Below are 25,042 nucleotides of genomic sequence, written 5' to 3' on the forward strand. Positions count from 1 at the left end.
TGTGCTCATTTCATGACAAGGAACTGAGGCTCAGAGAGATTCAGGGCCTCACAGTTACAGAGAATCAGGACCATGAGTTTAACCTAGTGCTTTAGGAGTATCAGCGCCCTCCAAAGCCTGTACTATCACCTCAGACACACACTGTGCTTTACTTACTACTGACATCTTCCTTGTTCTGGAACATAAGTTCCATTCAGGCAGGTATTTTTGTCTGTCTTGGTCATTTATGTAGCTACAGGGACTCGAACAGCATCGACAATATCATTGCTTGGATGGATGGGTAAAGGAGCAGACGCTGCCTCTTTCACAAGGTGGGAGGGATCACCGCAAATCTCTGTCCACATCCATTTGCCCACTGACGTTCCTGGTTTTCAGCCTCCAGCTGGGGCCCTAACTGTCACTACTTCTTATTCTTTCTCATTAGCCTCCTGCATCTGCCACATAGCTGCTGGCTCTGTGGCTGACCTCAGATCACAACTCCATCCTTCACAGAGACACTCTGCTAATATGAGGTGGTCGTGTGGTGAATTAAGACAGTGGAGATGATTCGGGCAGGAGAAAGGGAGGTTGGCTTTTTCTCTTCTACTTGCCTTCCTAATTACAGCTGTACCTTAGAAGGGGCACCTACCAGCCTCAGCTCATGGTGGGAATGCCTATAATGAGTCACAGCACAGGCAGACCAGAGGAACATGCCAGATCAGTCAAACAAGATGTGTTTTGCAAAAGGCTTCATGAATCCACTGTCAGTGCAACGGAAGTGTGTGGGCTTGGAAGAGAGCTAAGCTGGGCTGGAAACCTGGTACTGTTGCCCACACTGGTGGACTTTAGACTGCTCTGCCATCCTGAGAACATTGTACACTAATCTACTTCCCTAGAGCCACACACAGAAAGCTCCTGACCAGCAGGCACTGGTGTTATAAATGGCGGCATCATTTTCACTGTGTCTGGGAGACTGACTAAACCACTATGTCATCCTTGTGGCCACTGTCAAAGGAATTATTCAGAGGCACTAATTTCATGTTGGTAGCTTGTGTGTGCCTAATAGAATGGCCACTAAAATGCTGGCTTGCCAGCGGTGCTGCGTCTGTTTCCCAGGGACATATGGTCAAGTTCGAAGGTGTGGTGAGCAGGCGCAGAGCCCAACTGGCTGCATGTTGGCTGGAAGTATCAATCCTATGGGAATAGAGGTGGCCTTGTAAATTATGGCTTTTAGGAAGTGTTTGTCCTCCTGTTTATGGGGTTCAAAATGTATGCATTCTGAAAATTAGAATTTGTTCTCAGAATGTCTGGGTGCGCATGTGCAAGCTGACATTTGCCCACTGGACTCCTGGTGCAATACAAGGTGGGAGACCACAAGGAAATTGGGCCAGGATGACAAATCTCTTTTCCTGACCTCAAAACAGTTTCCCAGATTGGAGGGCTTAAAGCCCTTGCCTTGTTTATGACACTTGAGGCATCTCTGATTAGCCCCAGGGCTGTCAAACCCGTCCTTGGGGGGAACCCTGGAGCAAGACCAGTCCCCAAAGGTAGGGGCTGAAGGTTCTGGAAACCTAAGTAACATCTCAAACAGTAGAGGCCAGAAGATGAGGAACATCTAGAAGAAGCAGAGCCAGGAGCAGGGACCAGGCCGGCCACCGTACGCAGCCCATGGGCCCTGAAGGGATTCATTCGGGCTTGCCCTCCGGTTGTCTGGGCCCGTCTGCTTTCACGGCCTTCCAGCACACGCCATCATCTTTAGAGTTCTCCAGCCTGCCATCCTCAGCCACTGGGTGTGCAAGTGTGTGGGCAGATAACGAGCTGGTCCACACAGGGACTGGGGCCGGACAGAGCAGGCCATGGCCGAGGACAGGTGGGAGCAGCTCCTGACTCAGAGGGGCAACTGGGGGTGGCCCAGCAGCCCAGCACCCTGATGTACTACAAGGTGGCCCTTACAGAGCAGAGTAACCTAGCACTGGGCTTAGGTAGTACTTTTTGCCATTGGTCCTTCTGTGTCGAGCATGCTGACTGCCACCAAAGTGTGCCAAGTGTCCTGATGCCCTGACTCCAAGGACCCCTGCAAGGTCCCCTGAATACCCCTTGATCCCAAGTCCCACCCCAGAGTCAGTGCACAGGAGACAGAGGCTGGCCACGGCTACCAGGGACAGCACACTGGGCCCTTGGCCGCTGCTTACTCATCTATGTGCCCACGGAGGCAGCCCCTCTGCAGACATCACACCACTCAAGTCAGGCCACCCCAGCTGTCACCCCACTTACTTTGTAAATCACACTCCGCAGGTTCAGGTTCTTACTTATCGACACAAGCAGAGAATACACCTTGGATGCAGGCAGGCCGCACAGTTCCTTCATTGCAAATCCAGACCTATCGTCCTCGGGGAAGAGCAGCAGGAGGCGGAGACTGCGGCGATCACATCTTCCAGACAGAGCTACGGTAAAGGCGCTTGAGAGAACCTGTTCCAAAGCAGGAGGGCTGGCAGTCAGTGGCTACACTGGGACCCGCAGCCCCCAGGCCCCAGCAGTCACCCAACGCTCATTTTCCCCAAAGGCTAAGCATTTACCTGTAGATACATGGTAACCAAATTCCTGTTCTATTTTGAAAATTTTAAATGGAAATGTTTCTCAAATGTGCACCTAACTCCCTTTTTAAGCCATCTGCCTTTTTGGATGCCTGGGGAGCAGGGCTAACACACAATGTCCCGCACCCCGCTGGGGTGCCCGAGGGACGCTGCCCACCACACACCCCTGTGCCGACTCCCAGCCCCTCCACGACACCACCCTCCTAGGTGACATTCTCATCTTCTCTTCTGATATGAAGTCTCAGCCTTGGCTTCAGTTTGTCAGCTTTCACTTTTCACTCTTACGAGGTGAAACTATTTTTTTCCCTTCTTGATTTCCAAATTGAAAAAAAAAAATTCTAAGCTTGTTGTAATTTTCAAAAATGAAAAGTGAATAAATTCAGAAGGAGGGACTGAGGGCACCAGGCATCAGTGTTTGGTTTATTAGCATTACACACCACAGAAAGATGGTCAAGGCACGTCTGCTTTGGGTATGACTTTCAGTTAATGACCTTCATGATACAACAAATTGTAAAGAAAACAGTGGGTCTCCTGTTTGTGGTCATACTCGGATGGGTGTGACTGCTCTGAAATCATCAGGCCAAGGGAGACCCTGGCGAGCAGAAGCCACTGCTCATATACAAGGAGCCTCTGGGGCAGGCAGACTTATCCACTGCTTCCACCTGATGCCACAGAATGCCCTGCAAATCATGAAGAGGTAGAATAGTGTATCAGCCAGAGTACCCCAGGAAATGGAACAAATAGGATGTGTATAGGCAGAGATAGAAATCTTTTTTCTAGACAATTGGCTCATGCAAATGTGGGAGCTTGGCAAGTCCAAAATCTGCAGGGTGGGCTGGCAAGCAGGAAACCCAGGGAGGAGCTGCTGATGCGGCTCAGCCCGAAAGCTGTCTGGAGGCAGAATTCCCTCCGCCTCAGAGGTTTCAGACATTTCTTTTCAGTCCTTCAGCTGATTGGATGAGGCCTACCCACGCAGTGGAGGGCACTCTGCTTATTGATTTAAACATGAATCTCCACTAAAAATAAATAAATAACTTCACAGGGACATTAGAATGGTGTCTGACCAAATATCTGGGTACACTGACATACAAAATTAAACATCACAAGTGGCTAGGAAACTCTAATATGCATATATATATCTTGAATACTGAGAGAGATATATTAAGTATCTTACTACCTAATAAACCAAGAAGCCCTTTTATCATATGGAACTTTCATGGTGCAGACACACCTTAAAAAATATTTCCTTAATGCCACTGCTTTCAAATATGCCCCATGGTGGGGAAGGTAGAGGCCTTGGGTGGGGAGGAGATTCAAAGAGCAGGTAGGATAAAGGAGGCATGGACACCCACTTCCTGCTGTAATCAGGACAGTCCCTCTTGATCAGCTCCATAAAATGGGCTTCAGTATGAAGTGTTCCTTGAAAATGGGATTCCTGCAAGCCCACAGCTCCAGAGGAGTTGCTCCTGGCTTTGGGTGGGCATCAACCAGAACTGGCCAAGGAGTGCCCCTCTCTGCTTGCTATGGAGACCTGGTCTCAGCTGTCACCCAGTGGTCCCCATGTAGGATCCTATTCAGTACGTCTCTTAGAATTTAGTCCCAAGACAAAAATATCTGTCTTAAAAATTGTGTACAATCCTTTTAACCTAACAGAGCGGTGCCACACACTGCCTATGGGATCCCATCTTGCAGAAACCCCAGTGACACCACACAGACAGCGACAGCCCGCTGAGTGATTGCTGATACTCCTCTGCGGTTTTTCCAACTTTACTCTTTATCTTTTAGAAATCTTGCTATGTCCATTTTTTTCTGTTCAAAAGCCACCTGGAGCAGGTAGAAGCAGGTGAGGAATAAAAACAAAAAGATAACACTCAGTTTTTTTGAATTGGAAACATCAAGTGCGAATCCTCTGCAAAGTAAAATAGGCATTTTCAACTGGCTTTGTTCAGGCTGACAAAGCCAATTATCAGAAACAAGAAGGCCAGGCTGCTGATGCTTTTCCCATGCATTTATGTTTGGCTTGGGAGACCATAAGGAGCCAGGGATCCGGGACAGACATCCCCTCACCACTGTGTGCCCAGCACGTGCACGCACACACACACGTGCACACACTCAATTAGGTATTTACTTGGTTCACAGACTCCTTTTAAAAATGAGGACAATGCCTAGGAGAGGTATTTACATTTTTAGCAGAAGCTTGTTTACTGGCATCTGTCAAAACCCTAATTGTGTTCAGATGAGTGCCTCAGAGATGGCCTCGATTTTGCCCAGCTGATGATTTTAGACTCAGGTGCAGGGAAGCATAGGAAGAGACTGCTGTTTGCAGCCTAATTATGACTAGAAAGGTAACAATGACAGTGATGTGTAAGCACTGGAAATACTGGGGGATGTCCACACCGTGTCACAGTGCCTATGAACAGAGGAAGCAGGATCAGGACAGATACTTAAAAATCTATCTTACATGGGTCGCAAGGGAGTGGGTGGCTCTTTGCTCCTGTGTCCCACAGGGCTCAGGTCTGCTCCCACAATGAAGCAGGATGGACAAGAGCAGGAGAAGATTGAGAAGACCCTGCCTGGCCCTGGAGGGAAGATGCAGGAACGAGACGGAAGGATCCTGAGTAAGGCTGATGCCAGCTGAACCCTGACACCAGCTCCAGCTGGGCACCCTCCCAGGTAAAAGACACCTGCAGCCTCAGTGCCTTCATCTACACAACAGAGGTGACAATGAGACCCAGAAGGACTCCACGGGGTGTTCTGTGAACTAAATGGAATCAGTGCATCAGGCCCTCGGCATGCAGATAGGATGCTACCAGTAAACACATAGTTTAACTTACAGGAAATTTGAAAAAAGATGAGTATGAATTAAACGGGTTTGTTGAATGAAAATGATTAAGAAAGAGAAGGTAAACCCAACTCCTTGTTTCCATCTTCCTAAAGAGACAGTCTTGGCCTTGGAGAGGATAAAGGAGCACTCTGAGGGAGTCTGGGGGCTGGCTTCCGCGTGCCCGTCTGCATGCCCCTTTCCAGGCCCTGCTCTCAGCCCTGCCCTGAGCCCAGCAGCCTGTGCCACTGAGGCAGGCTCATGGGCTGGCTGCGGTCGGGAGGGAGGCCACGGCCCCCACGTAGGCCTCTCTGGCTGCATTCGAATGGCTGCAGACAGGATCAAGGTTCTATTACTTATTACAGGGTTTAAGAAGTCAGAGAGGAAATGAAACTAGCTCAGTTTTATTTCTTAAGGCGGATTTTAGAAATCACCAACAGCTAATAATGTCAATCCTTGGATGAATTCTGATCATGAGCCCTTGCAGAAAACGGTAATTGCCAGAAACCATGTTGATTGAGTCACCACAAGAGTCAGGTCAGGACAAAGGCACTTTCTTTTGATGGCAGAGTTATTAGGCTAGTAAGTCACCAGGACCCACAGATCACATGCTGTGGCTGATTTAAGACTGATGAACAGTGTGGGTTGGTTGCTTCCTAAGCTGTAGTCACCTCTCTGCATTAATGGCTTGAATAAAAATAGAGAAGAATTGCTTACCTCCTTTGTGACTGGCAAAGTTGAGAAGAACAAATGACACTTTGCAAAGCAGAGTCAGGATTAAAAGTACCTTACTATCTAGACTGGCTGGCCAGAACTAGCGAGAAGTACTTTGGCAGAGATCAATGCAAATCCTGAGCTTTAGGTTCGAAACATTTACTTAAGTACATGTAGGAAAAGATACAGCCATCAGAAGCAGCTGATTTTTGTTTTGTTTTGTTTTTAGCAGTTGGTACAGGGTCTGAGGAGCACTGATTAAAGAACCATAAACACCAGCCTGATGATGTGGTAAAGTGTTGCCTGAGAGAACAGAGTGAAACTCACAGCCTAGGACTCCGCAGATTCCCTACGCAGAGAGCCGGTGGTGTCTGGCAGGGACACTGGGCCAAATTCTTCTACATGGGCCAGAAACCCTTAACTCCGCTCACACATTAATCATTTTCCCTCTCTCAGTGGGGAGGAAAGACAGAATGAGCAGATTTTGACTGACATCGACTCTGAATGAGCTACACCACCAACTAGCTGTAGCGGCTTTTCTGAAGATAAAGCTCGTACACTACATGGGATGCATGATGCCCATTAAATTCCCCTAAGGACTCTCTCTCCAAAAACTGTGCTAGCCAGCTGTTAGTGAAGCCCATGGAGTCGGCCTCAAGAGAGACAGGGAGATTTGGCCAGATGCAACAAACGTAAGCATTTCTGCCCAGGGGAAAAAAGAGAAAGTCTCAGAATACCTTTCCCTTCGAGAAAGCTCTCAGAAGACAGCAGCACTCTCAGGGGGCCCCGGCTCCCCACCCTCTTCCCTGTGAGAATCCTGGGAAGGGGAGCAAATGTGCTGAGGATTTTAGAAATGCTCATCTTCCAGGACCGTGGAAATACACTCAGTTGTTTGGAGCCCAAAATGAAGGGACAGTAGACAGACCGTCTGATGGCTCTCTCAATCTACTTGAGTCCTGACTCTGACTCATTGTTAATTTTAAAAGAATAAAAATTTGGCCTGACATGAGGAAGGAAGTCACTGCAGATTTAAAGCCAACAGCATGACACAAAAGGCATGGACACTTCTGGGTGGGGAGGCGGGTATCCAGGCCCTCCTTCATCCAGGTTCCAGGTCTGACCTGCCCAGGAGGCTGTGATGTGGGTTGTAACTGGGAGCTGCTAGGGTTAAAAGATGGGGCATCCTAAGGGCACCCCAGTGGGTTCTCTGGAGCCGGAAAGAAACCCAGAAGACAAATGGCACAGGCTCAGCCTGCCACCTGCCTCTGGCCCTTTGAACCACATCCAACTCTGAGACTTATCACAGCTCTTTACAGCTGGTGGCTTCCCTCATTCCATCCTTGCCCCAATGTCACCTCCTCACAGCTTCCCTGTGATCGCCCATCCCCACTGCTGACTGTCCCTCTACATGCTCTTCCCCTACATGTGTTTATTTATTTAGCGGGCTGCCCCTGAGAACCACCAGTCCCTTAGACCTGCTGTCAATCTGATAACCTAGAAAAAAACAGAGCCCCACACTGTCACCACCCAACCAAACATGAATTTGTTACCTAGGATCTGCAGATTCATGTGGGTTCAGGGATAAATTGGCTATCAAAGCAAATTATTTCATGATTTCGTTGAATAGCAAAAATGCAAGCTTTTCAATACCCTCCCACTGACCCACGTGCTCAGCTGCTTAGGTGACTATGATGACTCACAGTGCCAAGCAGGCAGAGGAAGATGGAAAACCACACCGGGCGACCACCTACACCCAGTGTCCCCTTACGAGCCCACACGGCCGTCCCCCGATGGAACGTCAGTGACATCTGGTGGTAGCTTGCTTAATCAGGCAGCAGCTATCAAAAGAGTTGAGCTCAAACCCAGGGAACTTTGCATGTGAAAGGGACCCCAGAAATTAGCTAACCTGGCCCTTCCTTTAAAAAAACGTCGCTGGTCACCTACTTAAATCAAGCTGGTCACTGCCCCATTCCCGTCAGGAGCCCCAGTAACTGACGACTTCACACCAAACCTTATTACAGTTTACAAATGTAGCAGCTTAAGAGGAGCTGTCCCCAGCCCCCCTTCACCCTGGCGTCCCCAGGCATATGTGCGTGCACACATACCTTTGATTCCTCCCTCAAGATGGATACTGTGTGACTTACCATTAGCTACATGGTAACTAGAATTTGACTTTGGGGTTCCTAGCTTCTAATCTATTTCTTTCTTAGCGCAGGTTAATTCTTAATAAACTCATCTACCTGCCCAGGCTTGCATTAGGCCCCAGTTATCTACATGAAACTAAATGTCTGCTGGGGCCCAGCTGACAGTCAATACAAACATCCACCTGAGAGCCGCCTTCACGGTTACTGCTTCTGGAAGGTTTTCTGGACAGACAAGTAAAACCCCAACAGGAAGTGCCAGCAGGACGTGTCAGCAAAATACCTGCTAAGGATGCAGTCGTGTCTGCGGTGGTCCAGGCGGAACCCCCTCTTCCCATCCTCCAACACAGGCCATGCCCCAGCACCAGCCGACACACGCTCAGGTCCTTATTCCAGGTGCTTCTCAGCTACCAGGAGACGGCACTGCCTGGAGTTACCTCTGCTTCCACCACGAGCCACGGCCTCAGTACACCGTCCCCCCGTACCCAGCTATTCTGTACTTAAAAGATCACAGCTGATGTTTAGAGTCTTTCAGATGTTTTTGTTTTGTATATTTTTGAGAATTTTGCAACCCCTGATTAACCAAGCAGAGCCTCCCTGGGATACTGTGCACCAGGAATCACTGGTGTATGTCATCACCAATTTTGTCCTTTTTAATCACAAACAAAGATAATATTAGCAAATTAAGGACCCTAAGGTTTTAGCATGGGACAAGGATGCCCTTTGGTTCCTGGCAGGTTCTCTCATTTCCTTTCTGCTTCCAGTTATATCTTTCCCACTGGGGAGGGGAGGCAGGGAGGAAGGATGGCCCCGGTCCCGGGACAGGTTGGCAAGCAGAGGAGACGCCTGGGCACTGTACCTTTGAATGGGAAATATTTGCTTCTAGAATACTGCTGATGGTGTCATCTGAAATGTGGATGGAAGATCGGAGCTCTTCAGTTAATTTGGTGGTGTTCTGCACCAAATCTTTTACTTTTACATCTGAAAAGTAATCAAAAGGAAGGAAATTGTACAATGACAATAGTGTGGGCTAGTACTGACTGTGAAAACTAGATCTGAAACTAAACCTGGCAAGGCCCGTTCCCTTCACTGTGTCCAGGGCATGATAAACACCAGTAGAATCCCATCTTACTCCTCCAGGAGGACTGACATACTTCATGCTGAAAGCAAAGCAAACCCCAGGTTTCGGGGTATTTCCTGCTCACTTGCTCACTCTAAGTCCTGGATGTTCAAAATTCACTCTGGAAAGAAGCTTTTCTTAGGGAACAGCGACCAAGTGCTGCAGGGCTCACCTCTGTCCACTTACCTATGTACCTCACTTTTTCTTTTTTTTTTTGGCAAGAGGAGGATCATCTAAGGATGTCCCACAGTTCCTCAGATGTGGTCAGTTGATGGGGGCCATGAGGGCTTTATGAACTGTCCAGATTGAACAGTCCAGGAAATAGAGTCTCAAAGACCCAATGGCTTTTCCGGGGAGGCAGGACCAGGGCAAAGCCCCAACCCCAGAAGTCCTCTTCCTTCCCCTCCTGGATTTGGTACCAGGGTTTTAGGATTTTCCTTCTGAACCCCAAATATATCAGAGCAGCCAAGTTCTAAATTCTTGTTTATCATGGAGAGCATAACTTACCCTTGCTGTGTTTTATTTTAGTGATATATGTGTGTGAGAAAGTAAATTTAATTTTTAACCACGTTGACTTGAAGGAACCACAGACTTACCCTCAGTTACTGTGAAATTGCTCAGGAAAGTCATAATGGGATTCCCAGACAACAAAGTCTTCTCAAGGCTTTGGGCCAACCTAAAACGGCAGAAATTAAAGCTCCTTTAGGCAAGATCAACCACCAGAAACAATGCTGGAGTGACTAATATGCCGCAGCTCCCAGGAGATGAGCCAGACAACAAGATCTCAGGCAATTAGACACACAGCGTCTCCTGACACTCTCAGTATGTGAAGACCCATTAATATCATGAGTCCAGTATTTCCTTCTGAGCCCCTGCCAGTCAAGATGAGTCAGGGGGATACGGATGCATAATAAATGGCTTTTCATAGATGTGGAAAGAATGGACAGAATGGGTCATGGAATGTATGAGAAATTAGGATACTAAGAAGTCAGATAAACATCATTCTTTCTGGGAACAAGTCATTTGCAGAATACAAAGTGCCTGATTTCCTCTTCCGGTGGTCGACACTTTCAGAACAGAGAACAAAATTAATCCAGTAGAAAGTAATTTGAAAAATCTTTTCTCTTACAGAATATATTTAATACCATATTGTAATCTCAGATCTCAACATTGTGATCTAATATCTCAGTCATCAATAAAGCTAACCTGAGAGCTAATGCTGCTCTTACATTTTACAGTTTAAAAGCCTAATGTCATGGAAAACCTCGGTCTTTAGAAAGTAGGTGTTTATTAATAGTATGTTGTACACCTTACTATCTAAAGTTCATCATTTTAAAATGCAAGACATCTCCTTTATAAAGGGAAGTACTGGAGTGGGCACAGGCGCCAAGGGAGAGCGTACATGTGTATGCGCTGCTGAGCCGTGTCCAGTGTGGGCTGGCATTCACAGTCCTGCTCCGTGGCACTGTCCAAGCTTCTCCTGAAGCTTTCCAATGTGTCAGAAAGATTCCTGCTGAGACTTTCACAGTTTAGGTGAAGGGGTGAGGACCATATCTTTCCCATTTCCTAGAAAATATTGCAGTGATGTAGTTAGAAACATATACACTTCTTTGTATGAGCTTAAGTCTGGTCTCCAGTTAAATGCATGCCCACACTGAGTATTACGTGCACTGTACGTTTTCAGCATATTTTCCTTAGTCTCAGAACACAGCACTGAAGACTGAGCATGCACAGCCCTGTCCCATTGCTCCCATGCACTGCAGAGCAGTAGAAGGAACCCTTGGCTGGAAAATGAAGAACCCACATTTTAGCCCTGGTGCTGCCATTTACCAGCCAGCTAAGAGGGGATATTCTCCAAGGCATGGCAGAGGACATGCACCACCCAGCTGATGACCTAGCACTTGGCCTCCTGGAAGAACTCGTTTCTGGTTTGAAAACAGGCTTTTCAAAATTCCCAGCCACAAAACCAGTAATTGAAAAAAAACCATATATGGTTGTCCATACATTTACTTTATTCACCCTACAGTGAATAAAGGCTGAGTCTGCCTGCCTCTGAGGTCTTCAGTGCAGCCTGGGAGCTTCTGTCCTCCCCTCTTCAGGAGGAGGGGTTCCTCAGACTTTGAGGAGCACAGCAGGAGACTCCAACTCTAGGCCCGACTCTGGGATTCCATGGACATCTTAGCATCTTACAGGCATTAACCAGCTTTATAAAAGACCAATCCGTTTGCAAAAAAATTTATAATAATCCCTATAAATTGATAAAAATGTGAAACATATATCATATGTACAATTAAGTGACAAATAAAGGTAATTTCTAACTTTAAACAACCCCAAAAGCAGCACACATGTATTTGTATGCCGACCCACATATAAATCTATACACCTTCCTTAGACAAAGCAATTCTGCTGCATATAATCTATTTCAAATCATCAGAACTTTATTTATTTCATCATATTTTATTTACATCACCCAATTCTTCCTGATGTTGGAAGCATAGTCCCAGGTCACGCCAATTATGTGAAGGTCTCAAAATGTAAATAAGTCTACACTGAACATAATATTTCTGTTAAACAAAACTTCTAAATATTTTTCTCAAAACCACCACTGGTTTCTCTTGCAAAGTAAAAGCACAAGTTACTCAGCTGACCAGAGGGAGCTAAGAAATAGATGTTTCAAGAAAAGTTAAAAATGTGAGGAATACTGAAATGTCAAGACAGAGGGACCCTGAGCTCTGGAGCATCCCATGGTGGGCCACCTGGCACAGGTGACAGGCTCTGCATGGAAAACAGACTTCTCAGGAACTGAGGAGCATTAACACAGGACCAGACGCCACCATCGCCTCCACGGGACCTACAGTCACGCTGGGGGCAGCCGGCCCAGCCAGCGGAGCATCGCTCAGATGGCACCACTTGACTCTACCACATTGCTCAGTCTCTTTTTCCAAGTTCACTTTTCTCCCAGTGAATTTGGGGGTGAAACATGCACAGAAATCCTGCAGAACTGTTCACTCATTCCTTCCTTCAGAAGACCTTCAGTTAGCGCCAGCTGAGTGCTGGGCACGGGTGAAGCCCCAGGCCTGGAGTCATGAGATCAGGAGACAAGCCCCCACCTCCAAGAGGCTTGCATCGCACTGGAGGAGTCCCCCCAACAGACAGACATTGGAGCCACTTGTTGGCATGTCGGAGGAAGGTGGAGAAAAATAGGCGGAAATGGGGAAGCAGTGCTGGAAGCTCTAGCAAAGACTCACAACTTCACATAGGGCTGTCTGGGAAATACACGGAGGTTGGTGCAGGGGGCCGGCTCCACGGGGAAGAGCGTGAAGGGATGCAGTGGGACACTACTAGAAAGGCAATCTCCACTTGGGTGGCCAGGCCTAGCTGGATGCCGGCACTTTCTCTGATTGAGACTGGAAGACATCAGTGCGCAGCCAAGGGGTGACATGTGCTGGTGATGCCCCAGAAGCAGGACTTGGCTGCAGACTTGAGACAGGGAAGTGGAGAAACTGGAAGAGTCCGGGACAGCTGGGGGCTTGAATCCAAGGACCCCAGGCAGGTGGTGCAGCACGCCCAGACTCTGGAAACAACTGCAGGGTGGAACTAACAGTTTGCTAACAGAAAAAAAGTTAAACAAGTGCCTGGCCACGGGGGGACAGGGTTTGCAGGGGGCTGGCTGGTGAGGAGACTGAATTGTTGTGAGGCTCTGCATTGAGAGGCCCATGGACATCTCAGTGGAGCAATTGGAGGGCAGCTGGGCACACAAGCCTGAAACAGGAGGGGCCTTTGGACACTGCCAGGGTATTCATGGCATCTATCAGACTATAAACGGATCTGGAGGGGACCATCCAGCATGCAAACACAGAGAAGCAAGCAGGCCTTGGTAACAGGGTGGGCCCGCCACAAGGAAAGGCAGCCCAAGCCACGCTCTTCCTCTGGCTGGAAGAGTCTGTCCCGCCCAGGAAAGGGTCAGATAGGTGTACTGCGTCTGCTATATAGGAACAACGCTGCCCACAGGTGGGCCCAAAGGCCTGGAATGGGGAGGGGGTAGGAAGGCCCAGGTGAACCTGCTCTGCCGGCCACATTCCCCAGTTGAGCTAATCCCAGAAGCCCTGAGACTCATCAGGCATTTGCTGTCACTGCATAAATGTACTTTCTTACCATCCAGCCCTCCATTGCTATTCTCTACTCTTTAGAACGAGGGCAAGGCCCTGACCCCAGCACACTCACCACATCAATTCAGCCGGTCACAACTTTTACTCCCAATGGAATTCCACACTGGCAGTGAAACAACTTGATGTTAGAATATCTATTTAGATATTGAAAGACTAAAAATAGCATCATGCCTCTGCTGGCCTCTGTCAGGCACAGGGCACTTTACACCCCGCCACCTGGAGGAGATTTATGTTTCTAAAAGCCTCACACCCTTGAAGACTTTGAACCACAGACCTATCCTGGGAGCTTTGCATCCTGAGACAGCAACCTTCTATTTCTTCACCAAAGACAGGAACTTCTGCTTTTTATCAAAACTGACCTGTTACCAGCCAGAACCATTGACAAGCATATAATTTGAACAATAAAAACACTCTTTAAGGCAGTTTGTGTGGAAAGCTGGCAGTTCTCATGTGTCTCACTGCTTCAAACTGCACTCAGGAACTGTCTGCTAGTTTCTCTAATGTTGCCACAAGTGATCCTGACAAAAATTTGCACAACCTGGAGATAAGAATCTGATGATCTAAATAAACCAATGAAAATATAATAGATGGCTGGGCTGCCAAGATGAGGACTTCGGTGGACCCCACAGGGCTTCCTGCTCACTCATGCCCCACAGCCCAGTCCAGGACTCACAGCCCTGACTCCTCACGTCTTCATGCAGGTGAGGCCTTCAACCCCCCAAATGCTCCTGGGGTTCACCTGACTATCTCTGGTCTCTTGGTATTGTCTTTCTCTCTACTTGTTGTGATAGCCCAGTGTGGGGGAAATGGAAGTTCCTATGGCCAGGATCCTCCCCTGACCCTAAACTACTGATGATGTAACTGGCCTACTGCTAGGCTAATGCTTTCACACCCTTAGGCAATAAGCTAGTATTTACTGAGTCACTATATAAAGAGCTCCGCCCAGTGCTCTGGGTGCAGGCAGAGATGGAGGATCACAGACCTGCAGACTGCTGAATGCAGATGTAATTCTAGTGCTTGACCTACCACTGTGAGAAGAAAGTCAGTTATAAACACTTTTACCCCAAGAATGTTCTCTTGTCATTCCTTGGTCTCACTGAATCCATAGTGAACTTTCCTGGGGCTGAAACCTTCAGGGAAGATACCAGCACCCACTGCTAAAGTGATCAGGTGGAGTTACTGTACCGCAAACGTGATAAGCAGTATTCACAATGGAACCTAGGAGGGAGGTATCTGCTCCACTGCTGAACAAATCACCACAGTCCAGGCTTCCCAAGCAGGTCAGGCCTGCCTGTGGGCCCCACGGTCTCTAGGCCCAGAGCCAGGGAGTAGGCCCCATGTAAAAGTCACATCTGCCAGTTCTTACTGGGCACTTACTTGATCAAAAGGAAACCGCTATGCTGGTTCCCTTCAGCTACCAGTTCTAGGTACTTGCCAATGTGTTCAATTAGTCAGAACCCACAATGGGCTGGTACGCATTTAATCACTGGCTCTCTGGGAAAAAAGATATTTTTGGTAGAATTTGCCTATGTTCATGGTGTAAATGCTCTCATCACATCCTAGTTCCAGCTGCCAACATGACGTCACTGGTGCAGAATTGGTAAGAGATGCTCAGTAGCACACGGCTCTCTGACATTTCCATTATGTGATGCAACAGGTGTAAAAACTCTCAAAGGACAGACAATAGTAAACATACTAAAATGTTAAGAGATGGTAAATCTCGAGTATTTAGAAGCTTTGTTTTTAATATAATTCATTTTATCATATATTTATATAATTCAATTATTAATAATATACATGTGTAAGGACCAGCTTGTAAAATTCCTAAAAACATCACCATCAGCTTACAAGTTGCACTCTTCACCCTGCATACCACCGGGAGGCCCTGGGAGGTGAGGGGTGATACCCTGCAGGCCCAGCCTTCACATGCCTGTGCACAATACAGCCATCTCAGTTGTGAGGACAAAGCCAGCAGGCCCAGAATAACGAGCCTTCCCTGATGGACCAGCTGTAATGAACACGCGGTTCTCTGAGCCATGGAGCCAACCAACCTGGTAGTGGTCATGCACCAACGTGACGCCTTGCAGAGCAGATAGAATGAGGCGCCTTATCCCTCCTTGCTTGCAACTCAGAGTCGCACACAGAATGTCCTTGGTCAGGGAAGGGCTCTCTGCCGGGGAAACACACAGAGGAGTAGTTAGTCATCAGTCCTTCCCCAACCAGCGGCTCCTGCCCATGTCTGAAAGATTCCTAAAGCATCAACATGAGCATTCAGAACATGAGAGGGAAGCTGTGCCTTTTGATACTTAATGGGCATTATACCTTGTTTTTTCTGGGCCTAACTGAATGGATAGAAGTCCACATCCCTCCTACGTCCACCTGGCCTCTCCCCAGACACTCAGGCGGTACCCATTTCCCAGGACAGCCTGGTTGGGTATCACCTGCTGTCTCAGACACAGTGCCCTCTGCCACTCCCCAAGTGCCCTGTTTGAAGGAGGAACCATGCACATGGCTGCTTTGGGGCCCCTCCTCCCAGGCCACCCCCTACAGTCGCCCATGACTCTCCCCATCACCCCTCTCAGCCTGCCTGCTCAATGCCACCTGCCAGCTCCAAGGGAGCCCAGCCCAGCACCAGGGCTCACTCTCAGCCCACCCCTCCTGTCTGCCCTCCATGCTGAGCACATGCCGACATTTCCATTATGTGATGCAACTAATGGAGAGGCCTGATTTTAGGAATCTGCCAAAGATTCACACCATACCTGTGGCCTTCAGCAGCCTCTATCCCTGCTCCACACTCAGCTCCTTCCCATGCTCCCCACTGTCTTCCCAAAGCCTTTTGCACCTCCTCACTGCATGCCACTTCCTCTCCTGACCCTGACCTTCACCCCCAGCCACACAGATCCCTGGAGTTCAGGGCAAGTGCACAGAGGTCCTGGTGCACAGACAGCCTGGTACACAGAGCTTCTGGTGTACAGAGACCTGGTGTACAGAGGTCCTGGTGCACAGGGGTCCTCATGCACAGGGGTCCTCATGCACAGGGGTGCTGGTGCACAGAGGTCCTGGAGCTCAGATGTCCTGAGGTATGCACACACCGCAGCCCAGACCTTGCAGGGACTCTGCTCTCTTCTTGTGTCATGTCACTGCAAGCACCTAGCACATGGCTTAGCACCTAGTAGATGCTTGATAAATATTTTTGTGAGTAACAAAATCTTTTTTCTTCATGTAGAGAAAAAAATGCATGCTTCTTACATTATTACACTGTCTCAAAAGTTACTCTCTTTTGAACTATGTCCAGTGTAGAGGACATAAAACATACCCAAGGCCATGCTTTTCAGAAACATTCCATCTGAATGCCTCATTTGTTTCTGTTTTCTCATTTTCTTGCTGTCTCTGATTTTGAAAACAGATCTGTTATAAAAAGAACTTAAATTGTGTCTCTTAAGTAACCTCTTATTAAAATGCACAATGAAACAAGTAGTATTATGCATCACAGCATTTATCTATAAGGATAAATGGACCCTCTGTTTTGAAGACACGACATGTTTGGGAGTCATGTTATCCAAACCTAAAGAACAGAGAACCCACCATTACAAAGACCACCTCACATGTCATGAGACTTTAGGCAAGGATTACTCGGACCCTTCATTTCCGCTACATAAAACGAGAACAAGGACCAGCCTGCCCTCAGAATCATCCCCTCAAGGCCAGACAAACGGGAGCCCATCCGGGCCATGTCCGCCCCACTTCCTGGGCCCTCTCCCAAGGGGCCTCGGGCGCCTCTGCAGCCCTGGCTCCTCCTGGCCCCTCCCACCTGCCGTAGCTTTGGGACACACTGGACCCCCACTGGCTTTCCAGCCCCACCTCTTCAGGGCCCCGCCCCTCTGCCCGGTCAGCTCCGGGCGCTCTCGGGCTCCTCGCCAGCAGAGGGCGCTCACTTCCTCCCTCCCGGCAGAGCAGCTCGCTCGCTCTAGGGGCGTCTGCGGGCCGGTTTGAGAAGGCAGAGGCCAAGGCAGACGATCGCTGAGGTTCCGTCTGGTTCTGGAGTCCACGGAGCTGTGCATCCTGTTCTCATGCTTGAGCCAGAGAAAAAAAACAGGCGCTTTCTTCAAGGGACGCTGAACTTGATAACTACCTGACTTTCAACAGCAATAGTAACAGATTTGACTGCTGCTCCTCCGGGTGATCAGGAGGAGACATCAGCCAGGTTAGGCCTATTACACCCCAAATCCGTATAAGCCAGCTCTCACCCCTGTCCCAGCCTGTCCCTGCCCTCCTTCTCTACAGGATTCAGTGACTGTTTAATAAGGAGCATGGAGTGGCAGTGACTCAGTCACGCTCGAGTCATGACATGCTTGGGTTTTCTTGAGATTAAATATAAAAATTCAAAATTAATGTTCTGTTGCTAATGTAATTTCCAGGATGCTATATTAATGTGGCAGCTGCAATACAGAATGGCAAAATAAATATAAATTAAGGTATTAATGAATGCTTGATTTACTTAAAAGGCATTACATTCACTGATTGAGAGACATCAAGATAATTATGCATTCTAATGTAGCCAGGCTCAGCGTCAGACAAGCATCGGAATCCTGGAGGAAGCATGATCTGCATTTTCCCAGATGTCTGTCAGCCACCTGACGGTTTCCTAGATACCTAACGCTATTTGGCAGCACTGCTGATGTTCAAAACATCCCTAATTGGGAAAAGGGATTTTCTTTATAAAACAAACAGACCTACATGACCAACATGGCTCCATTTACGTCCAGACTGCGCGCTGCCTCCCTGGCCCTGAACACCTCTCACCCTCCGCCCTGACTCCTTTTCCAGGTTTCTCAGCCTAAGATTCCCTAAATTTCCATGTGTCACTGTCAAAAAGCTCGCTGTGAGCTCAGAGGTGGCTTTCCCATAGGTGTGCACTGTGCAGACCCACCCTCCATGGCCTGGGCCCATCTGTCTGCCTCCCTCCCCCTACTCCTCCCAGTGCTGCTTTAAAGAGACTAGGCCCCATTCCTTTGAGGCTCAGGAGCACAAAGCAGTCGCAAGGCCCTCGGCTGGCACATTGGCTGGGCAGGCTGTGGAGCGCCCACCGCACCTCCACACGCGGATCCACAGCTTGTGAGCGCCTGGTTTGGGTCTGCGCCTGTGACGCCTGGGAGAGGGAGGCCTTACCCAGTAGCACGGCATAGTTACAGGGGCCGCCCCCTCGCTAGCACTGCTGCCAGCAGGCAGGCCCCACACACCAGCCTGAGCCTGTCCACAGTCGGGCAGACTGACGCACAGTGCAAGCCCAGTGCTGGCATGCGGGACCTACAACAGACAGAATGCCTGACATGCCCACGTCAGGGGTCAGGGGCGTCCCAGACCCTGGGATGGGTGGGTGCCCAAGGAGCCAAGCAGACACCCCCTCCTCACCCTTCAGATTTCACAGGAAGTGCCGCCACCCAGAGGGGGTCCTAAAGGCCCCTGCTCTCCTCCCAGCCCTCACTCTTCACCACGTGGCCCTATTTTAACTTATTCTCAGCACTTGGCACAAGAATTTCTCTCATTTATTTAAGTTTGTTTTTAAAAGTACTCGACATGCTGGTTCCTGCCAGGGGCTCACTTCCCTTCCCAGCTCTCTGGGTGGGGGCTGATCTGCACTCCTGGCTCCCAGCCTCTGCGGCCCAGGCCCTCCCTCTGTGAGGTGGGTGTGCATGTGCCTCCACTGTGACCCCTGGGGCAAGCCAGCCTCTGCCCCCCACTCTGTCCTCCCAGCCCCCACGTGCAAAGTGACTCCAAGTGGTACCAGGGCACATACGGCTTAGCCGCTGGCATGTATCCAGATGTTCCCACGGGAAGAATCTGTGTGAAATCCCACAGACTGCAGTGGACAGACATATGAGGACGTAAAGCCTCCTGGCATTCACTCACTCATTCATTCAACAAACGTCTATCCTCCTCTCCTAGGCGCCAGTCCCCATATCCTGAGTTTATGATGACCGACAGGCCAGTCACCAGCAGGCACGCATGTGCACCGTTACTCCTGGGCACAGCTGTCAGGCCATGAGGCACAGTTCAGCTGCTGCAGGAGCAGGGCCACCTGACGCCAGATTGGGTAGGAAATCTGAGGCCTAGAAAAAGCCTTCCAGAGAAAATGGCAGCTAATCCAAGAATAATCATCTCATCATCATCATCAAATAATAATCATCATCTGAGATGAGTCGGGAAGGTAGAAGAGTGTGTGGTGTCTGATGAGACTGGGGATCCTGGGAGGCGCAAGGCCAGCCATGGCAGCTGCATGCAGGGAGGACGGCAGATGGCCCACTCAGCTGATCCCAAGCTCCTCCCTGCTCCCCTCATCTGCCCAGAGGTGGGAGTGGCTTCCCCATTCCTCCTCCCTGCTGCCCCCCCTACCAGGCCAATTCTGTCTCCTGGGCCTCTCCCCAGCTCTGCTGGGCCAACAGCACCCAGAGGGCCCCACGCAGCCATGATGGGGATGATGCCTAGAGGGTAGCCACATGTGTGCAACATTGAAATTACTCAGGCAGTGCTGGTCCCGTCCATGGACTACAAAGTGCTACAAGGCCTAGTGCTCCCACTGCACAGAGCCCTAAATAGCCAAGTCCACCCTAGAAGGCCGCAAAGGCTGACCCTTCCACAGGGGAAGTATGCATAGCAATGCATTGTGCAAATCGGGTCTTGGTCCACAAGTTAATTCACTTAAGCACAAATGTTTAGTTACTCATTACTGTAGACACCGTGCTGACCATTATGAAGACAGAACTGAGTAAGCGGAGATCTGCTCTCAGTGAGGTTACAGACCACTGCCAGTAAAGGGCACCAAAAACCCAAGACATAAGTGGCCTCTCCAGGCAGTGTCCTGGGAATTCGGGTTACTGCACAGATCACCCAGCCCGCATCAGTGGGATGCATCTTCTGTGCCAGGCACTGGGTTTGCACAGAGAGAGTGTTGAGACAGGGTTCCACCTTCAAGGAACACTGACTCTAGCAGAGAAGGGACCTGTGAGAAATAAGAGCATTATACTGCATTTGGTAGAGAGCCAGCCAAGGTCAAAGGAGCATGCAGCGGTCCTTCTGGAAGACACCCCAGCTCCGGGCCACAGGGTACAGCTGGAGTTGAGGTCAGGAATGGGGAAGCACACTCGATAACCAGGACACAGCCACCACAGCCCAGGTCAGGGAGAGGGTGGGGGCTGCTCTTCTTGACTGGGGAGAGGTGCAGTGTGCAAATGAGGGGGGAGGCGGAGGGCCAGGGCCCCAGAGTCTCAGCAGCCAGATGAAGAGGGCTCCACTTGAGTGTAAAGGACACTCAGGGTTAATCTTCCCATCGCGCCACAGCCAGACTGAGAACCGCCAGATCAATGGTGGCTTTCTTACCCAAGCAGCCCACCTGCAAAGGTGATGAGCACACGCAGAACCAGGATCTTCACTTTCTGCAGAACCGCGATGGCTTCTGGGAGCTCCGAAGGCTGCCGGAAAACCTGACACATTTCAACAACACTTAGGGAAAAACAGACAACGGCATTAAAGGGTGAAGCTCTATAGCAAGAGCATCATTTCTGCGTACAAGAGTAAGTCAGAACACACGTGGGAGAACAGTCCTCCCCGAGCCATTTGCGCTGCAGAAACACACAGATCACAGAGGCTAGACCTCTGGAAAACACTAGGCCCCCTGTTTCTATTCAGATTCAATCATGTTGCCAATGAACCTGATATTTACTCTCTTTTTGCCAGCGATCTATTCTTTTGAAATGCAGAAGTAAATGATCAAAGGATGTCAAAAAGAAACAAAGGAGAAAGCCAAGGTAAAGATCCTTAGTGTTTACTTCTGTATGAAATCTTCAGCAGATGAGTGCATATGTAACATCTTTACTTCTTAACAAACCCCCAGAGAGCTGCCATGTTTGTGTGTATGTGTGTGTGTGTGTTACATGTGTGTTGGTCTTTATGGAGTCCAGTTGTTGATGTTGGAGTGAAATCATCAAGACCAATATTTTTAATAAGCTGCTGTTACATAAGCCTTGACAGTTGGTGTTTCTTTTCTATACTGTACGTTCCTGATTTAAGCTTTAACTGCCCAGCGGCTCCACCACAGAGGGCCATGTCAAACACACACGTCGCCAGCCGCACACCAGAGGGAGGGCCACCTGCCCAGCCCCGGTGAGGCACCTTGTTCTAGAGATCTTGGTTGATTACCGTAACTGATTGTTAGGGCAGATTGCATTTTCTCTTCCCACACTTTCAATTCTGGCTCTTAAGTTTAAATTCACCAATAAACGGTGATCTCTAGAAAACTTAGGCCCCCACCCTTAACCCCGACACCCACCCTTCTGCTCTCTCTTCCCCTGATCTTGCTGTGTGGCCACGTGAGCTGTGTAATTTCCAGGGCTTGTAAATAATAAACCTTTGGTTTTCAAAGTCTCCTAATGTTGCCACTGAGGGCATCATGCAATCAAAATAAAACCCTGGGGGCTGGTCCAGCCACAACACCACTGGTCATCGAGAGGCTGACCTGACACCAAAGAGCAGCCCTTGGTCAGAACAGCTTATTTGTAGAGTTGACATCATAAAGCCACAGGTAAAAGGGCTCAGTAACTCACAGCTTTACCTTTTATTTTTTTTAACCCAAAATGGCTTTCTCTCCACTCTTAGTTGAGTTTACCTTCTTTCCAAAACTCAAAACCACCTTCAAACATCAGACACAACTGAGCATATAGTAACATTATCTGTGAGACAATTTCTAAAAGAAGTTGTAAAATATGTATGTGTCTATTTTGTCTTTTTTTTTTTTACACCATGGGCCACATCAACTGATTATGGGTACAGTTCCCCAATGAAAGTCCCTGGGAAGGGATATCCAGTGTGGCCTGGAGATGGATTTCAAGCAAGAAGATTCATGTCGTGGCTCCTCATCGTGCATCCTCTTTGCAATCACTGCCTGTGGCTCATCTGCTCTTGAGCTCACGTTGCTGGGCAGACACAGCAACCTCACACATCTGCAAAGATGCCTTACTCAGAGCACTGCAGAGCACTGACAACCCAGCAGCTTCTGGGGACCACAGCAGTTCTATTTTTTTAAGCAGTGCAATATCTTTACAGTGTCTTGTTTTAAATTTTCCCCAGGGAAAGAATGAAACTTTCTAAGAAAGTGTTTAACTTCCAAAGTTCCACTGTGGCATTGACTACAGTGCAGAAGAGAGCAATTCTGCTTCGTTAACACATCTAATGGTACCATTGCGGCCACCTCTCTAGGCAAATGTGACTCTTCTCCAATTGGAATATTGTTTTCCTATTTGTTGAGAGTCCAGCTCACCCTTAAAGAATGCAGTTCTCCTGTGCCAACATGGAAATTTCAGCTCAGTGGAGCTGTGTGCACCTATCAGGACAAAAGTCAATTTAATGATTAAATGTGCTTCTGACCTGGGTTGCTGAGACCCTAGAGGTGAGGAGACTGTGCTGTCTGCATAGTTAGTTACACTGATTAATTGAGGATCAAAGAGATCCCGAAGTCTGACAATTCTGAAGGTAAGGAAGAATTATTCAAAATCTTCTTGGAAAGCCAGATACAAGAGCAAAGGTTCACTCTAAACTATACAACAGACAGAATAAAGGTGACTTTTTGTAGCAATAATGAAAATATAGTTGAGTTTGAAAATGATTTGGGGGTGGGAAATAGTTACTACAAAGCCATGTCTCAGAACCACAGAGAGATAAACATAGGTAATTTTTATATCCACCAGAAAAAAATAGTGACAGTATATAGAGCCAGTTATTAATCACCATCCAGTAATATATACATCAGTGAATTGTGGGATTGTAAATTCCATTTTAGTTGTACACAAACTATCACCAGCCTGGAAGCAAACTAGTCTTCATTTCAGAGTCTCCCTGCACAGCCACCACAGGCTACTGTCAGTTCTGGCTCAGTAGATGTGCCCAGGTCTTGGTTTCTCAGCCTTGACCACGAAGAACATGGTCTGGACAAGCATTTGCACAAACTATAGCAGACTTGGGGAGGCCCACGACTGTGCTAAGCCTCAGGCTTTGATGGAACAGGGTGGACCCCTTCTGTCCTAACTGGCAATCAGGTGAGGCCATGGGCCCCACCAGCAGAAGGCTAAATAGCAGAAGGCTATCTCAGGGGGCCTCCAGGGAGGACACTGTATGTCGCCACCCACCTGACTTGAGTGGCACAACGGTTTATTCATCGGGCCCGCCCAGTGTCACAAGGCATCAGACATGAACAAAGAACAGAGGCAAGTGACTGCCTTCTTTTTCTGACCTCCATTTCCTCTTAAATATATTGCCTCATTTTGATGGTAGATTTAGGGATGGAAAGTAGAATTCCAGTGTGGGGTGACCACACTTCTCCTCCTGAACAATTGTCAGTACTGACACAGGGGGCAGGAAAAATGGATTCTGCCTGAATTTGCTCCAGATATCTGATCTCTGCCTTCAGGGAGTCTCAACTCCAGGAACTTTGTAATATATCTTCAGAATATTCATGGAACTTTCTACATGTGGAGGTTTTTGTTTTTGTTATTACTATTTATTTTAATTTTAAGCTAATGTTTTTGCCTAGAAGTCTGTGGTTACTTTATTACTAATATTTTTCATATGTTAAACCCATGTAAAGTGAATATTAGATGCAGATCATGTTTATATAATTGTACAATCCTTACCACACCTCCAGAAGATACTACTGTTATCCCTGTATTATACATAGAAAAAGGGAGGCTCAGAAAGATTAAATGAGGCCTCAATCCAGAACTGGTGAATAGTACGGCCAAGACTCACATTAAAGTCAGGCTGCTCTGACCTCAGACCCGTGACCAGTGGGATTTTCTGTTCTGGACATTTTGTATCTTCCCCATTCAAGATGTTGATGATAAAAGGATAGTGAAAACATGGAAAATGAATGAAAGCAAGTAATCACTAATGTAAGATGAAACTGGGAGCCAAGTCCAGAGATTTTAGACACTCGGGTGGGCACCTGGCCAGTTCACAGCCCATCAGTTCCCAGTCTTGGGACATGGTATAAATTCCCTCCTCAAAGAGCTTAAAACATCAGATGAAAATTGGGATTGGTGGAGGACATGGGTGGCCAGGACCACCTGCAGCTCAAATGAAAATTCAGAGCACAGTGTAAAGTCAAACACAATAGAGTTTGGGGTCAGAGGCCATGGGGAGATGGGGTGAGAAGCTCTGAAAGCCAGCATGCAGGCTGTGAAGCTCTTCGTGCCAGGAGACGCCATTTCAGTGACCAAGGAAATCCTTCCAACCGATAAAAAATGATCGGATTAAAAGTGCAACAGAACTAACAGAATATGTCAAGCTCTCTGGCAGATGAGTGATTTGGAGACCTCTAGTTTCCCTGTGGGACTGAGAGAAAGAGAGGTACAGACAGGGACCATGGGCCACACAAAACAGCACAGCCACACACAGAGAGCATGGGCTGGGACAGCTCTGAGACTCTGCACACCTGAGGCACAAACCCTCCGATC

The 25,042-nt window shown here is 48.4% G+C and overlaps 1 protein-coding gene across 2 annotated transcripts in view; it reads right to left on the minus strand.

Moving 5' to 3' along the window:
* ABCA13 (ATP binding cassette subfamily A member 13) overlaps positions 1–25,042 on the minus strand; it is a 390,923-nt gene that overhangs the window by 274,226 nt on the left and 91,655 nt on the right. For both annotated transcript variants that reach the window (XR_008998757.1, XM_057505338.1), the window contains exons 19-24: positions 20,929–21,038; positions 15,590–15,708; positions 10,772–10,935; positions 9,966–10,045; positions 9,109–9,230; positions 2,254–2,448 (exon numbers count right to left, since the gene is read on the minus strand). Coding sequence is in view for 1 of the 2 variants with exons in the window: in XM_057505338.1 (XP_057361321.1) it covers positions 2,254–2,448; positions 9,109–9,230; positions 9,966–10,045; positions 10,772–10,935; positions 15,590–15,708; positions 20,929–21,038 (790 nt within the window). In the remaining variant the exon portion in view is untranslated. The remainder of the gene's footprint in view (positions 1–2,253; positions 2,449–9,108; positions 9,231–9,965; positions 10,046–10,771; positions 10,936–15,589; positions 15,709–20,928; positions 21,039–25,042) is intronic.

Source organism: Manis pentadactyla, chromosome 7, assembly GCF_030020395.1.
Source record: "Manis pentadactyla isolate mManPen7 chromosome 7, mManPen7.hap1, whole genome shotgun sequence".
Classification (NCBI taxonomy): domain Eukaryota; kingdom Metazoa; phylum Chordata; class Mammalia; order Pholidota; family Manidae; genus Manis; species Manis pentadactyla.